General features: G+C 37.7%; 2 protein-coding genes across 2 annotated transcripts; one reads left to right on the top strand and one right to left on the bottom strand.

The window, feature by feature from the left end:
- Window positions 1–6956: 6956 nt before the first annotated feature.
- On the bottom strand, window positions 6957–8264 carry LOC115705896 (acidic endochitinase). The gene is made up of 2 exons (XM_030633352.2): window positions 7841–8264; window positions 6957–7756 (listed from the first exon to the last, which is right to left on the bottom strand). Exons 1-2 carry the CDS (start codon window positions 8194–8196, stop codon window positions 7228–7230), a joined length of 885 nt encoding a protein of 294 aa, XP_030489212.2. The 5' UTR covers window positions 8197–8264; the 3' UTR covers window positions 6957–7227.
- Window positions 8265–12438: 4174 nt separating this feature from the next.
- On the top strand, window positions 12439–16797 carry LOC115705895 (chaperone protein ClpB1). Its single transcript, XM_030633350.2, has 7 exons — window positions 12439–12696; window positions 13182–14359; window positions 14478–14659; window positions 14749–15371; window positions 15515–15794; window positions 15959–16156; window positions 16293–16797. The coding sequence occupies exons 2-7, from the start codon at window positions 13207–13209 to the stop codon at window positions 16590–16592; spliced, it is 2736 nt and encodes a 911-aa protein (XP_030489210.2). The 5' UTR covers window positions 12439–12696; window positions 13182–13206; the 3' UTR covers window positions 16593–16797.
- Window positions 16798–17345: the final 548 nt, after the last annotated feature.

The following is a 17345-nucleotide window of genomic DNA, read 5'->3' as shown; positions in this document are numbered from 1 at the left end:
ACTGTGTGGGGTAACAGTGGTTGCTGTCCGTTCACAACTTCAAAAGGGCTCTTGTTTGATGAAGAACTCTTCTGAGAGTTGAAACAAAATTGAGCTACGTCTAGTAGTTGCGGCCAATTCTTCTGGTTGGCATTGACAAAGTGCCGCAAATACTCCTCCAACATCCCATTGAATCTTTCTGTCTGCCCATCTGTCTGTGGATGGTAGCTCGAGGAGATGTTCATCTGTGACCCAAGAAGCTTAAATAATTCGGACCAGAAGGTCCCTGTGAATCTTCGATCTCGGTCACTTACTAGATTCTGGGGTACTCCCCAGTACTTTACTATATGCTTGAAGAAAAGTTGATTTGTCTCTTCGCAGGACAACGCTTCGACACCGGGATGAAGGTTGCATACTTAGAAAATCTATCCACAATCACCAAGATTGCATTCAAGTCCCCAGTCTTCGGCAAACCTGAGATGAAATCAAGCGAGACACTCTCCCATGGCCTGCTTGGGACCGACAGAGGTTCTCACTACAACATTAAGGACCAATAGCGGCGGGCCCCTCGGCCGCTATTGGTCCACAAAGTGGCCGCTAAAGGGCATTAGCGGCGGACCTCGGCCGCTATTGGTCCGCCGCTAATGCTTGGCCGCTATTAATGTTATTAGCGGCCAAAAAAGGGGTCCGCCGCTAATGCCCTTCAGATTAAAAAAAAATATATATATAAATAATTTTAAATAAATAATTATTTATATAAATATTTAATAAATAAAATCTAATTAATATAATTATAACAATTTAATAAAATTTATTAATAATTTAAAATTGTCTCCAAAGTAATTAACTTTAACATATTAATCCTAATAAAATATTGTCTCAAAATTAAACTAAATTATTACAAAACATAAATAAATTATTCATTAACATCTTCATTCAGGTCTCTAATTATGAAGTCTTGATCTGGATTATTTTCGGTACGATTCCCCGAAGCCCGTGGCGGAGAAGGCACATACGTTTGGTCTGACGATAAACCTAGCGTTAAATTACTGAGCTCAGCTTGGTTGAAAATGGGAGTTGAATAAAATTGGTTCTCCTGCGATGAACTCCCAAATAATCCAAAATCAGCAAAGTTTGAGCCGAGCGGAGGAGACTCTGATGGGGTTCGGTATAAGAACTGATTTCCCAATGGCGGAGGAGACTGTTGTTGCTGCTGAGGAAACTGCTGAGGAAAAGATTGGGGTTGCTGCTGCAAAATATTTTCAAATTGCTGCTGTGACAAACTTTGGAATTGTTATTGCGAAGACGGCTGTTGTGGTTGATGAGGTTGTTGTTGCTGTTCCTGAGGAGCGGCATAACTCTGAGAAGACGAACCACCCTGGCGTCTTATGCCTCTCCACTTTGTCTTGTTGACAGACAAGACAGGTCCTTGTGTAGTCCACCACATCTTCCCGCATCTGCGGCCAATAGTACCCATGCTTCAAAAGGGCATGTGTCCTATGCCACCCTTGATGACCCGCCCACAACGTGTCATGACACTCACTCAGCAGCGTCCTCCTTAGATCGCCTGCCTTTGGAACGAACAACCGCCCACCTTTGGCCCACAAGAGGTCATCCTCTACCCAAAACTGAGTTGTCTTTCCCTTTCTTGCGAGAGTCATGATGTTCGTTGCAACTGGGTCTTTCTCCAAGTTCTCCTTGATGCGCTCTTTGATTGGTGTACCCACTTGGCTAGCTGACATGCCCGCTAACACCTTTAGTGCCGCCAACTCTGCTTTACGACTAAGGGCATCAGCTGCCTGATTAAGACGTCCAGCCTTGTGCTCGAAGTAGAAGTCGAATTCTGCCAAGAATTCCTGCCATCTGGCCTGCTTGGGAGTCAGTTTTGGCTGTGTGAGGAAATGACTAACATCAGTATTGTCCGTCTTCACCACAAACTTTGACCCCAGCAAATAATGCCTCCACGTCCGTAAACAATGAATAACTGCCAAGAGCTCTTTCTCTTGCGCAGTGTACCGCCTCTCTGCTTCGGAAAGTTTGCGGCTCTCAAATGCCACGGGGTGGCCCTCCTGCACGAGTACCCCTCCTAAAGCATAATCTGACGCATCAGTCTGTACTTCAAAAGGCTTGCATACATCGGGCAGGGCTAATACAGGATCTTCGACCATGGCTTCTTTCAGACTTCGAAAAGCTTCTTCGCACTTCTCAGACCACGTGCAAGTAACACCCTTCTTCAATAATTCTGTTAAGGGTGTCGCTCTTCTCGAATAGCCCTCCACAAATCTTCTATAGTAATTGGCTAGACCGAGAAACGAGCGAAGTTGTTTCACGTTGGTTGGGGTCGTCCACTCTTGGATCGCCTGCACCTTTTCCATGTCCATACGGATTTTCCCGTGTTCCACAATATGACCCAGGAACTTGATACTTTTCTGAGCGAAAGAACACTTCTCGCGCTTTACATATAACTGTTCCTTCCTCAACTTCTGAAACACCGTTGTCAAGTGTTCCTGATGCTCTTCTAAAGTGGCGCTGTAGACCACGATATCATCCAAGTACACCACCACGAACTTGTCTAAGACGTCATGGAAGACTTCATTCATCAGTGTACAGAATGTGGCTGGCGCATTTGTCAACCCAAACGGCATGACGTGAAACTCAAACGCCCCATACCGAGTAACACAAGTCGTCTTTGGTTCATCCCCTTCTGCGATACGAACTTGATAGTATCCTGATCTCAAGTCCAACTTCGTGAAGTATTTCGCTCCACTTAGCTGGTCAAACAGATCCGCAATCAAGGGAATGGGGTATCTGTTGCGCACAGTCACCTTGTTGAGGGCGCGGTAGTCTATGCACAGTCTCAAGGTCCCGTCCTTCTTCTTTTGGAACAACACGGGGGCACCAAAAGGTGCCTTTGAGGGTTTGATGAATTCTGCCTCCAACATCTCCGTTAGCTGACTCTTCAACTCCTTAAGTTCCGGAGGAGACATTCGATATGCTGCTTTAGCTGGGGCCTTTGCACTTGGCACCAGCTCAATTTGGTGATCAACTCCCCTCCTGGGAGGCAGTCTCTTTGGAAGCTCGTCTGGCATCACATCCTTGAATTCATCTAACACCTTCTTGATTACAGGTGGAGTGGACTCCTCCACTTTTTCGTCGTACACGGTGGGAGCGATGACAAATGTTGGCCTCTTCTTCTTCAGGCCCCTCTTCAGTTGCAGGGCTGATAGAAGCTTGACTTCTGGGGGCTGTCTCACTTTGGCGGGTACCATTGAAGGATTCTCACCCATAATCAGGAGATTCCCTGTTGCTGGAATTGGAATGGCCCCCTTCTCTGCTAGAAACTCCATTCCCAACACCACATCGAAGTCATCCATGCGAACCGCTACGAGGTCAAGTTGTCCCTCCCATCCATCAATCTTAACATTCACCTTTCTGGCCACTCCAGTTGTGGCCATGGCCTTTGAATTGACTGCCTTCATGCGACCCGCATCTTTCTCCAGTTTTAGGCCCACCCTCTTAGCTTCAATTTCTGAGATGAAGTTGTGTGTTGCGCCGGTGTCAATCACTACGCTCTTGGCCTGCTTACCGTTTAAAGTGGCCTCCACAAACATCAACCCCTTCCCAAGGGCTTTCTTCCCTCCGACGCTATGCTTCTTAAGAGCATCCATTAATCGAACAGCGCTCATGTGCGCACAGTCTTCATCCTCATCATCTTCCCCACATCCTTGCTCCTCTTGAGCAATGGATGCCTTTATGGCACTCAACTTGGACTGGTGGGGGCAAGCAGCCGCCCTATGTGGGCCTTGGCAAAGCCAACACTTGAGGGGCTTCTTCCCCGTTGCAGCATCACTTTTAGAGGAGGAACTAGATTCAGGAGTCCTCTTGTCTCCTCCCCCACTTTTACTCGACCACTGCTTTCCTAACTTCTTGCTCGCAGCATTGTTGGCGCTGGTCTGAGGATTCGTCTTCTTTGGCTGCGAATTCTCAGAGGTGTAGTTAGTCAGTCGCTCGGCTGCAGCTTGAGCAGTGGCGAGATCTGCCACTTCTGCCTTTGCAGCTCTTGTTTAGCCCATGGTTTGAGTCCTTCAAGGAAGTAGAAAAGTCTGTCGACTTCATTCATATCTTTGATGTCGAGCATCAATCTAGAGAACTTCTTTACATAGTCTCGGACTGTCCCGACTTGCTTTAACTCTCTAAGCTGACGTCGAGCGAGGTAGGCGACATTCTCTGGCAGAAATTGGGCGTTCAATTCCTTCTTGAGATCTTCCCAAGTGTCAATGGTGCATTTACCATTCTGAATGTCTTCATATTTTGTCCTCCACCACAACTTGGCGTCCCCGGACAAATACATGGTAGCTGTTGCTACCTTAGTTTCTTCAGAGTCGGTCCGCACGACCCTAAAGTACTGCTCCATGTCAAACAGAAAGTTTTGGAGCTCCTTGGCATCCCTCGCCCCTCCATAGCATTTGGGCTCGGGTGCTCTCGGTCGGCCATACTCCATACCTCCGTGCCCCCCGGTATTTGCACGCTCTGCCGCTATCATGGTAAGATTTAGCTTGGTTGACATCCCTGCTAATTCTTCCCGGATGGCTATGACAGACACATTACAATCCTCGATCGTATCATTGAGGGAGTCTTGTAATGCAGCCTGCCCATTTTGTAGTACAGTGATAGCAGCCTGCATGTCTGCTGTTGCTTGTTCTAATGCCTTGATGCGATCCTCCATCTGAGGTGCACCTGATGTTCCGGTAGCAGCATCTCTTCTCTCGATCGCAGCTACCCTGGCCAACAAGTTAGCATAGTCTTGAGCCAACGAGGCAACTTGTTGTTGTGTCACTGTTGGCCCTGAGTTCTGATTGTTAGGGGCTAGATCCCTGACCCTCTCGTCCAGGCCATCTAATTCCCCTATGCGCCTCTCAAGCTCTTGAATCCTTTGGGTGTTGCTCACCATTATGTCGTGTTACCAAGCTTCTCTTTTCTTTTGGCTCTAATACCAACTGTCACGGGCCGCCTATTTGGGCACCCCCAAGTAGGTGGAACGTGCGGCACTTGCTGGCACACCGAGCTAGCAAGTCAGCCTAAACGCGCCTGCAGGCAAACAAGTTCAAAGGTTAGGCACGATACATGTCTCGCACATTTTGAGTGCAAACAAGAAGCATGAGCAAGCAAATACAAAGCGTCCCCAAGGACCAATCTCACACAACCCACAAGCAAACATATAGACAAATGGCACGCAATGGCCCAACAAAGGCAACAAACAGGCATCACAAAGACCATATAGAAGCATACACAAGAAGCATGGATAAACATCGTTTTATTAATATATGGCCTTGATAGGGCAAAGGAGTACACAGCTGGGCCCCTATCATGTTGGTGACAAGGTGCTTCATAAGTCACCTGGTCACCCCCCCTAAAGAGCTTATTGGGGTTTTAAGGAATTTCCAGGAACATAGATGATTTTAGCTCTGTAGACATATGTGAAGGAAATACAAAGAAAGAAAGCTAAACAACAAAAGGTTCCCAACCCCCATGAGGTGCTTGGTGCAAGACTTGACTAATGATCAAGCACCAAGGCATGCTCATGTTACAAAATACCCCAATGAGGTGCTTGGTGCGAGACTTGACTAATGATCAAGCACCAAGGCATGCTCATGTTACAAAATGGCCCTAGTGTGGGTGTGCCATGGGGCAGCACGCCACACTGTACAGTGTACAGGTTTAAACTTGGTTGATAGAAAAGAAAATTAACATTTATCGAAATGCTATAATAATACAGAATAAGTTAATCTTGAAGCCTTTCTCAAACTCACATGCCTTTCTCTGTTTCTCAAACACAGTATTGCACCCACAAAGGAATTGATAATTGATAAAGTGTACGAAGTTGTTAATAAAACATTTGTGAAAACTGAGTGAGCCAAGTAGGTAAACAGTCTTTTAGCTCTATTTTTATTTTTTATTCATTTTTTATTTTAATTTACAAATAATTAATTGCTATACAATTTTATTTGTTATTATATTTCTTTTTATCTCGCATAGCTAATTAATAATCATCAATAAAAATTTTAAATTATACAAAATCAAATCATATATCTATATTTGTTAAATATTTGTTAATAAAAATGTATAATGTTTCAATTTACTAGCTACGTACAATTTCTTTTCTTTTGCATTGATCCCATCTTATATATTGTGTTAGGATATTAATTATAAAAAATTGTCTAAAAAATAGTGTTATATAAAAATATTGATAAATAAACATTTTAATTCAATAATTTTGTAAACAAAGTCACATATTTCATGTGGGACTCTCTCCCTATTACACATTAAGACACAAAATTCATTAACTTTGTTAAACATCAAGAAACTCAAATCAATGTGGACGTAAAGAAGAAAGATTTAGACTAATTAATCAAGAGAAAGCAGAACTTAAATGAACCAAAAATAGAGTATTGCACCAAAATGGAGTTGAAAGGAGTGGAGGAGGAGGTTTTTACCTTGAATTCTTGGCTACCTGCTTTGAATTCTTTAGCAACTTCCGAGAATGAAATTATGAAAAGCGTAAGCAAGATCTTAAAATGTGATATTTTAACATGTAGCTTTACACTAGTTTGGCTTACTTGTGTTTTGATCTTTTTTAACAAATTTGACGAATAGTTTGAAAACATTGATTTATAGTTTTTAGCTATTTTTTTTTCTTATCCCCATTAATGACATTTAAATTATAGTAATTATTCTTTTTAGAGTAATTTATTGTATAAATAGATAAATTTAATTTTGACGGTAATATTATTTAAGGTATATTGTTAGAACTTTTGTAGGTACTTAAAATTTTAAGAGTCACATGACATTTTTTAATTGGTTGAGATCATTAAATTTTTATTTTTTATTTAAGAATTAATTTAAATATACTAATAAAAAATAATACATCAATAATGACACTTAATGTACAGCAACTTACAAAATTAAAAAAATTTAACTTAAGTTAACCAGAAATTACATTATAAGCAATTACTCATTTTTAACATAAATAGTATATGAATTGTGTTGCATATAAGTAGAGTCCTACTTAACAATACAAAACAAATACATATATGAATCTATGATACACGCAGCGAATAAATTTGGCTTTTATTTTCTTATAAGCAGATCTATTAGACAGGCCACATATTCTCCACAGAAATCATTCTGTCAATATTTGCTGCTATAAATATATAAATACATAAAACTATATATAAGAGTAATGATGAATCAAACGTTAGGCTTAATAGCTGCGCTGTAGCTTTGGTCATACCGCCTAGACCAAAGCATAACACCTCCATACTTGGGAGAATTTTTGACCGTTGGCAGCACTTCAGATGAGAGCACATCAGGCGCAACGTAGCCACTTCCTGCAGCATCAGGCGATGCAGGCAACCCCAAAAATATTTGGCCAGCGGAGATTGATGATGTCCACTGGTTCCAATAACTCTTCAAATTGTCAGCGTTTCCAGAGTACTCACAAGGATGGTTGTTATAAAATTGGATCCAGACATAATCAAACAGACCAGTGTTCAGTGCACCACTTAGCCAGGCATCTGGGAAGGGACATTGTGGAGCTGCAGTTAAGTAAACCTTATTTTGCTGACTGAACTCGTTCAAAGCCTTGGCCAGTTCATCCCAGTGTTGAGTTGTGCCACCCTCGATATCGAAATCAATCCCATCAAGAACTGCATCACCTAGCGGCCTTGAACTTGATTGCCCTCCCAGAAAATTGTCCCATAAATATTGTGCAACTCCTCTGCATTGCATATATAAATTATACAGCTATATAACATATGTTGAGAATATATGAATATTTAAATGGGGATAGAAACTTATATACTTGGCGTCATCAGCAGAGGTAAGGAAGTAGCTACCAGCACCACCACCAATGGATAGCATGACCTTGATACCCTGGCTTTGGCAAGCTTTGATTTCATTACTTAAGAAAGTGCAACCATTACTGGTGGGGTCACAGTGGCCAGCAAGGTTGAGCACAGGGCTCTGGTTATTGCCAAAGGCCACTAGAAAACCAATGTTAACTATTCCATAGTTGCCTGTGGAACAAGTGTCCGCCAAGCTACCTTCGTTCCCGTCCTGGCCCCAGTAGACCACAATTGTACCAGCATAAGAGAAGTTGATCAAAACAGAGAGCACAAGGAATACAAGTGCAAATGGGGTTGACAACTTGCATGCCATGGTGTAACAATATTGTATACTATATTGTTAATAATTGTTGCTTAGTTATGGCTGATATAATAAACAAGTTTCATAGACAACCCCTTTTATAGACATAAATGTTTTAAGAAATTTTCTCCACCCCAATTCAGACGTTTAAGTTGTATATAGTATGTAATGTAAATGCCTACTCATTTCCATTAAAATCAAAGCGAAAACATGATAGAGAAGGAAGAATGTTAATTTTTGTAATGTGAATCAGTGTGATAATCAAGACTACCGAAAATGTCAAAGGGAATTAATTTACACGCCTCTAGTGGAATTTGAATGGCTTGGCTCTCTAGTCTTGACTATAAAGAAAGATTATTCAACTGTTTGGTTTATTTATTGTCATTGGAAAACTCATTCCATAAGAATTGTAATTCATGTAAACTAAGGAATTACTTTTCCTAAATAAAATGACTTGAAAAGCCATTCCATACAACTTAAAATTATTTTTCCTTATTTATCCTTATCATAAATAAATGATTAAAGTTATAATTATATGGATAACATTTTTTTATTTTAAAATATATATCTACAACATTTAATATTACAATAATATGTTTATTATATTTTTTTTGTACATAATTATAGGAAAGCAATATTATTATTATAATTATATAAATAAACGATGTGTGATGATTAAATTATATGAATAACATTTATGTTGATACTTAAATATTTAATATAAAATAGACTATTAAATTAAATATTTATTTATATTTTATTATTTGATAATTAAACAAAAAAAATACAATTTGAGAGTGATACATAAATATATATCATTTTTTTATTTGTACCATAATGGTAATTTTATAAAACAAAAATTATTTTAAAAGAGTAAAGGATATTTTGGTCAAAATAATAAAAAATTCATTTCATTCTATACTATACCAATCATCACAATTCTTATTCAGTTATTGATTTCATAGTCTTTACCAAACAAAAGAATAGAAATTTCATTCTACTCTATTCCTATTACCATTACCATTCCTATTCCTATTCCATTTTTATTTTGTAACCAAACGCCACCTAAGTCGTCTCTCCAGTATTGATCAATTTCTGTGACTTTAGAAAGTGACTGGTGTAGTGATTCTTAAGAAATGCAAAAATGTACTACTCTTTCTCGAAAATTTGTAAGAATTGGCACGTGAAAAAATTAACATTAAAACTATCTGAATATAAAAAATACTAAGAAATGTATTGGTGTGCATATAAAATTTTCTTATAAGTTTGTTATATTAATAAGTTGTCTTGTAATATAACAAACTACTATTTTTATACACAAATTATTTTGTATACCTTTTTATTATTTTAAAAGTTAATTAATTATTGTATAATGTAATATAATATTATTCAATTAACAAAACTTTAAAATGAATGATAAGTACTAAAATTTAAAAAAACTATAAAATGGTAACTAATTATTATATCAATAACTAAATTATAAATTTTAGAAATTTTTACATGAAAAATCCATTTTGCACAATTTATTACCTAAATACCTCTACACGCTTATGTCTACATTTTTACTTACAAAGTTGGTTTTATTACACAAATACCACTTAGTCATCATTCCATCCATCATCTATCAAATCCTACTCTCTTCCCTCTCTTTTTTCATTTTCTATCAATCAATCCATCATTTCACTCTCTTTTTTTCTTCTTTTCTTTTTCTTTTTTATTTTATTTCGATTTTAATTTTTAATTTTTAATTTTATTTCAGTTTTTAATTTTTTATTTTTATTTTTATTTTCAGTTTTTAATTTTTTATTTTTTTTCCATAACAATTCTTCTTGTCTTTTTAATTTTAATTTTTAATTGTAAAGCTAGTTTCTTATATATTGTTGCTTAGGTCTAGGATTGACTTCTATCAATCAATCCATCATTTCACTCTCTTTTTTTCTTCTTTTCTTTTTATTTTTAATTTTATTTCGATTTTAATTAAATCTTTTTAACTTATTAGTTTAACTTTACAACTTACCGTAATACTTTCATGACAAAAGAGAAGACTTTAGACTAGGCCATTCAAGGCGATATAAGCATGTACAAATAAATTCGTACAATTTTAATGTCATTTTCATTCTCGCTGGACTAGCTCAAAGCCACGTCGAAATAATTAGATAACAAAATAAAATAATAAGAAACAATTACCGATGATATTCTATACTTGAAAAGAAAACGATCTAATTCATGCTTATAGTAGTATTGACGTGAGTAGAGTTATAAAATTAATATTAGAAAAGTATTAGGACAAACATGATTAAGATTTATGAGTAAAGGTGGCAAAGCTAATAGATTAGATTAACAGTGGTCGGTCCCATTTTTATATCATCGATGGGTAACGATGAGATTTATCATGGATGTTGATGTTGAAGAGTTTTTCTGTATTTTAGTTTGTATACGGTTGTTTTTGTAGTTTTATTATAGTTTTCTTCTTGCATATGTTATTTCACTATAAAATTAATATGCAACTATTTGCACAAAACTTACTATGTATAACTACTATTTCTTAGTCCCCATCAAATTAAATTCTTGCATAATATATAAACTATCATAAAACGATAATGCAACTATAAGGCAACTATTTGCACTTGCATACAGTTGTTTTGTAGTTTTATTATAGTTTTGCTTACTTGCATATGTTATTTCACTATAAAATTAATATGCAACTATTTGCCTGAAACTTACTTATGTATAACTACTATTTCTTAGTCCCCATCAAATTAAATTCTTGCATAATATATAAACTATCATAAAACGATAATGCAAGCTATAAAGGCAACTATTTGCAACTTGCATACGGTTGTTTTGTAGTTTTGTTATAGTTTTGCTACTTGCATATGCTATTTCACTATAAAATTAATATGCAACTATTTGCCTGAAAACTTCTTATGTATAACTACTTATTTCTTAGTCCCCATCAAATTAAATTCTTGCATAATATATAAACTATCATAAAACGATAATGCAACTATAAGGCAACCAAAACAAAAAATAAATCAAAATGCAACTGTATATAACGTAGATGTATTATTCATGAGGTTTTTTTTAAAATTTTTCACATCATACATTGTTTTGGATTTAGTGGGAGCTCCAGATCTGTTTGTTACAGATCTACATTTCATGAATATAGATTTCGATATTAAGGGGAGTTATTTTGATCGAATAAAATAGAAAACAAATGTGTAATTTCAGTTTCTTCACAGTTTTTCTGATTTTTTTTTTCGTCATTTTCAGTTTAGATCATTGCAGGTATTCTTTTCCAGTTGATTTTGCCAGAATTAATAGTTGTATTTTTCTCGTTTTGGTTTCATTTTGGTTGTTTTGCGGTTTTGAAACGAGCGCGTATTTTCATCTTCATGGTTCGCTGCATGCAGCTGAAGGCTTAGTGCATGTGGTATTTTTGTAAATATTTGTATGTGGACTGTATAAATGTTTAATGGGCCGGCCCAAAGTATTTTTGTAATTTTTTTTCCTTTTTTGTATTTTTTTGTTTTTTTCCCTAAAGGATTAACTTACCAAAAAATAAAATTTAAAGACACTAACTTGCCAAAATTTATATAATTTGAGAATTAATTTATTAAAAAATAAAATTTGAGAATCAACTTATCAACAATATTTTTGGTATGGTAAAAGTTTCTACTATTCAAAATGTTATCTTTTGTAATGACCATCAACTCTGACTACTTTTTTCTAATATATAAATGCTTTTATTAAAAAAAAAAAAACATCAAAATCCAAGAAACTTATAGTACAAATAATACTCTTTCACATAAATTTTTTTCACACTCTTACTTATAAAAATATTCTAATAATTTAGCATCTTTCAAAAAATACTAATATAAATATATTATTTATTTTATTTATAAATTGTATAACTTTATTTACTTAACTTTTATTTTTTTAAAAAAATAGCAACAATTACAATGACATCAATACAAATTACATCTATTTATTTTCAATATAATAACATCTTCATATTTTTCTAAATAAACTATAAAGCATTCTTTTAAATTTAACCTGTTCTTAGCATTTCTCTTTTTACGATTTAATTGAGAAAGAATATCAACCGCTGATTGTGTGGAATTATTAAGGCCTTTGATATATCCTAAAAATTGGCCCACTCTTGTCCTATCAAGTTCGCATTGTTTAACACGTGTCCGAAACTGGACGCTCACCTTACCAAGTAAGCATGACACGTGTACATGAACGTGGAAAGATCCAGAGATTTCACCGTTAGATTAAGCGCGAAACCTCTCGAAGTTTTATTTTTTCTGCTAGAAACCTCTCGAAGTTTTTGTTTTGCATATTCTTTTGTTTCCAGACGTATCGGCTCCCTCAACAAAACCCACACTCTGCTCTCATCTTTCTCATTCAATTCAACACAAGAAATCAAAAACACATTCTAAAGATCAACAGCAACTGTAAATATTCGCAACGCAACAAGTTCACAATCCATTTTTGAGTCACTTTAAGGTACGAGACTCTTCTTTATCTTCTTGCTCTGCTTTTATTTCTTTCTTTATTTCCTTGATCTTTTTGGTTTTCTTATTATTTCTTCCTTTTCAACTGAAATGAGAATTTCCAAGCAGGGTCTGATCATTTTTATAGTTGTTATGTTTTCTTTCATATTGAAAGCAATAACTGGCTGTTTGGCTCTTGATCATTCAACTTTCTGTTCAATCTTTTTGTTTCATTAGATATGAATTTTGATAAAATATCAGTATTCTGTGAACGAAATGATCGTTTTTTTTATTGTTATTATTTATTTATATATATAAAGAAGCCTTTCTTTTAATGGATAATAATTTTGATTGAACATCCGAATTCTGTGAAAGGAATGGTGTCTTTTATCATTTGCTGATTCTGTGAAAGGAATGGTGTTTTTTAATTGGGGATATTGTGTAGTTTTGCAAGTGTTGGCTGAGACTTTGCTTATAGTTGGCCTTTTTCATTTTTAGGTACTAACCAGTAAACGAAGCAAGTATGAATCCAGACAAGTTCACTCACAAGACCAATGAGGTTATAGCTGCAGCCCATGAACTGGCAATGAGTGGGAGTCATGCCCAGTTCACACCACTCCATCTTGCTGTGTCGTTGATCAATGATCCAAGTGGCATTTTTAGCCAAGCTGTTGCCAATGCCAGTGGCAGTGAAGATGCTCCAAAGTCTGTGGAGAGAGTCTTCAGTCAGGCATTGAAGAAACTCCCATCTCAGAGTCCTGCCCCAGATGATATACCAGCTAGTACATCTCTAATCAAGGTAATAAGGAGAGCACAGGCGGCCCAGAAATCACGCGGGGACACTCATTTAGCCGTCGATCAGTTGATTCTAGGCCTTTTGGAGGATTCCCAAATCGGCGATTTGCTTAAAGAAGCTGGTGTTGCCACTGCCAGAGTGAAATCCGAGGTTGAAAAGCTCCGCGGGAAAGATGGGAAGAAAGTAGAAAGTGCCTCTGGTGATACTAATTTCCAGGCACTGAAGACTTATGGAAGAGACCTTGTGGAGCAGGCAGGAAAGCTTGATCCTGTCATTGGACGAGACGAGGAAATCCGGAGAGTAGTTCGGATTCTTTCGAGGAGGACTAAAAACAACCCAGTTCTTATTGGAGAGCCCGGAGTTGGTAAAACTGCCGTGGTTGAAGGATTAGCGCAGAGAATAGTGAGAGGCGATGTGCCAAGTAATCTTGCTGATGTGAGGCTCATAGCATTGGATATGGGAGCTTTGGTTGCTGGGGCCAAGTATAGAGGAGAGTTCGAGGAAAGGCTTAAAGCTGTCTTGAAAGAAGTTGAAGAGGCTGAAGGGAAGGTTATCCTTTTCATTGATGAGATCCACCTTGTTCTTGGTGCCGGCAGAACAGAAGGGTCCATGGATGCAGCTAATCTTTTTAAACCAATGTTAGCTAGAGGTCAACTTCGGTGCATTGGGGCAACTACTCTTGAGGAGTACAGAAAGTATGTTGAGAAAGATGCTGCCTTTGAAAGAAGGTTCCAACAGGTTTATGTGGCGGAGCCTAGTGTTCCAGATACAATTAGCATTCTTCGAGGTTTGAAAGAAAGATACGAAGGCCATCATGGTGTTAGGATTCAGGATAGGGCTCTTGTAATTGCAGCTCAGTTATCAAGTAGATATATCACAGGTATGTTCTTAACTTACATCGATGAAAATAGTACTTTGATTTTTGAATCTTGGTTATTGGTTGTGATTTTGATTGGGAAGTTCTGTTATTGATTTATGTTTTTGTTTTGGTTGTTTAGGCCGCCATCTTCCCGATAAGGCCATTGATCTTGTTGATGAGGCTTGTGCCAATGTCAGAGTCCAACTTGACAGTCAGCCTGAAGAAATAGATAACCTTGAACGAAAGAGAATGCAGCTTGAAGTTGAGCTCCATGCGCTCGAGAAAGAGAAAGACAAGGCTAGCAAAGCTCGTCTAGTTGAAGTGAGTAATTGGTTTTATCGAAGTTTAGTGTAAAGTTCCAATTAGATGAATTCGTTTTCGTATTAACATTTGTTTGTTTTAATTTTAAGGTGCGGAAAGAGCTCGACGACTTAAGAGACAAGCTTCAACCGTTGATGATGAAGTACAGAAAGGAAAAAGAAAGGATTGATGAGATTAGGCGTCTCAAGCAGAAACGTGAGGAGCTTCTCATAGCTTTACAAGAGGCTGAAAGAAGATATGATTTGGCCAGAGCTGCTGATTTGAGATATGGGGCAATTCAAGAGGTGGAATCTGCCATAGCTCAGCTTGAGGGGACAACTGATGAAAATCTAATGCTAACAGAAACTGTTGGACCCGATCAAATTGCGGAGGTTGTGAGCCGTTGGACAGGAATCCCAGTCACAAGGCTCGGCCAAGATGACAAGGATAGGTTGATTGGACTCGCTGATAGGCTGCACAAGAGAGTAGTGGGACAAGACCAAGCAGTTGCTGCTGTTGCAGAGGCTGTGCTGCGGTCCAGGGCTGGCCTCGGACGCCCTCAACAGCCGACAGGATCGTTCCTCTTCTTGGGTCCAACTGGTGTTGGTAAAACTGAGCTTGCTAAGGCTCTTGCTGAGCAACTTTTTGATGATGAAAACTTACTGGTCAGGATAGACATGTCTGAGTATATGGAGCAACACTCTGTTTCTCGCTTGATTGGTGCTCCACCTGGGTAAGCTTATCATCCCCTTTGAACATTTTTCCTTTTAATGCTTAAGAAAATTTCTTTGAAGTGAAAATTTTTGGTGCTGGAGCATACCATTATTTATTGGATTAAGAAAATTAAACTGACTTCCTTCTTAACGTGTTTTTCAGGTATATTGGGCATGAAGAAGGTGGGCAGCTCACTGAGGCTGTGAGGAGGAGGCCTTACAGTGTTGTGTTGTTTGATGAAGTAGAGAAAGCACACGTGTCTGTATTCAACACCCTTCTTCAAGTTCTCGACGATGGAAGATTAACAGACGGCCAAGGCCGTACTGTGGACTTTAGGAACACCGTCATTATTATGACCTCAAACCTGGGAGCTGAGCATCTCCTTTCCGGGTTGATGGGTAAATGCACAATGCAAATTGCCCGAGACCGAGTCATGACAGAGGTATATATTTCATGCTCTAATCTCTGAATTCAGTGTTTGTTTAGTGGCTTTGGGAGATTTCTGGGATGCATTACAAGGGAGTGATAAACAATCTTTTTCTACGTAAATACAGTATGTAGTGTGTTTCTTGCTGGACTAACAAATCCATCGTTGGTATATGACAGGTGAGGAAGCATTTCCGTCCAGAGCTGCTGAATAGGCTTGACGAGGTTGTTGTGTTTGATCCCCTATCTCACGAACAGTTAAGGAAGGTTGCCAGGCTACAAATGAAGGATGTAGCTGGCAGACTAGCTGAGAAAGGAATTGCCTTGGGTGTGACTGATGCAGCATTGGACTATGTCTTGGCAGAGAGTTATGACCCAGTAAGTACATACCCCACACTTGATTTTAGAATGTTACAAACGACTCCTCTTTGGTTGTAACTTAAAAGAGTTCGTATTTTGATTTGAGTTTCAAGATAAAGATACTTAACTCTACATGTTTTATTGGCTTTTACAGGTATATGGTGCTAGACCAATTAGGAGATGGCTTGAGAAGAAGGTGGTGACAGAGCTATCAAGAATGCTTGTGAGGGAAGAAATTGATGAGAACTCAACTGTGTTTATAGATGCAGGGCCAAGTGGGTCAGAGTTGGCTTACCGAGTTGAGAAGAATGGAGGTTTGGTGAATGCTGCCACTGGTCAAAAGTCAGATGTTCTCATTCAACTGCCCAATGGAGTAAAGAGTGATGATGCTGCTCAGGCCGTGAAGAAGATGAAGATAGAGGAGATTATTGACGATGAAGAAATGATTGAGTGAACTAAAATAAAAACAAAGTGCGGTGTTGAAAAATGTCGAGTGTTTATATTTTGATTAGTTTGTTTTGAAATTTTAGCGTTTAATCGCCCGTCTTTTTATCCTTCATTTTTTCAATTTTGTGTTGCATAGTACCTTGGTCTTTTTTCTTTTTTGTTGTTGGAAGTGTAATTTACTACTACGAATGAATATATCTTTTGTTGTTCTATGAATTGTTAGCATTTCTTTCACTCTATTTTTGTTTTCACAGATTCACATCTGATTGCCTGTCCTAGCAGCAGCTTTGGCTGTAAGATTTGAATTCATCAGAAGACTATAGGGAAAGAATAAAAATATTTAGGGAGGAAAAAAAAACAGATTAGTGTTTTTTATTCAAAACAAGAGAAGCTATACTAAGTTAAATCCATTTGTGCTAGCCAACCGCTTGAGTCATTGAGTGAACCTAACAACCACAACAATCAGAGTAACAAACTCCTAATTGGGTCTTTGGTATTAGAATACTGAGATTTTTTTTTGGTTAAGGAGTTGTACTGGGATTGAGATTAAGTAAATTTCAAACTTTAAATACTTATAAGACACTTGTTAAGGAGTTGTACTTATAAGACATTTTGGTAAGGAGTTTGGTAAGGAGTTGACACTTGTTGTGTAATTTTTGGAGATTTGAAAGAAAATCTTAAAACACACTGGTGTTAGAAAATCAAATATGGGTCTGCCTTTTACGAGAATGTCCCACACGAGGAGCAACCGGGCATGCTC

This window comes from Cannabis sativa, chromosome 1 (genome assembly GCF_029168945.1).
Source record: "Cannabis sativa cultivar Pink pepper isolate KNU-18-1 chromosome 1, ASM2916894v1, whole genome shotgun sequence".
Classification (NCBI taxonomy): domain Eukaryota; kingdom Viridiplantae; phylum Streptophyta; class Magnoliopsida; order Rosales; family Cannabaceae; genus Cannabis; species Cannabis sativa.
This window is presented reverse-complemented; position numbering and strand designations above follow the sequence as displayed.

Bases quoted from the DNA above. Each gene is read 5' to 3' on its own strand.
- LOC115705896 (XM_030633352.2), bottom strand. From the start codon at position 8,196: ATGGCATGCAAGTTGTCAACCCCATTTGCACTTGTATTCCTTGTGCTC. The intron at 7,757-7,840 runs GTATATAAGTTT...TATGCAATGCAG, and splicing joins ACCTCTGCTGATGACGCCAA to AGGAGTTGCACAATATTTAT.
- LOC115705895 (XM_030633350.2), top strand. From the start codon at position 13,207: ATGAATCCAGACAAGTTCACTCACAAGACCAATGAGGTTATAGCTGCA. The intron at 15,795-15,958 runs GTATATATTTCA...GGTATATGACAG, and splicing joins GAGACCGAGTCATGACAGAG to GTGAGGAAGCATTTCCGTCC. The intron at 16,157-16,292 runs GTAAGTACATAC...TGGCTTTTACAG, and splicing joins TGGCAGAGAGTTATGACCCA to GTATATGGTGCTAGACCAAT.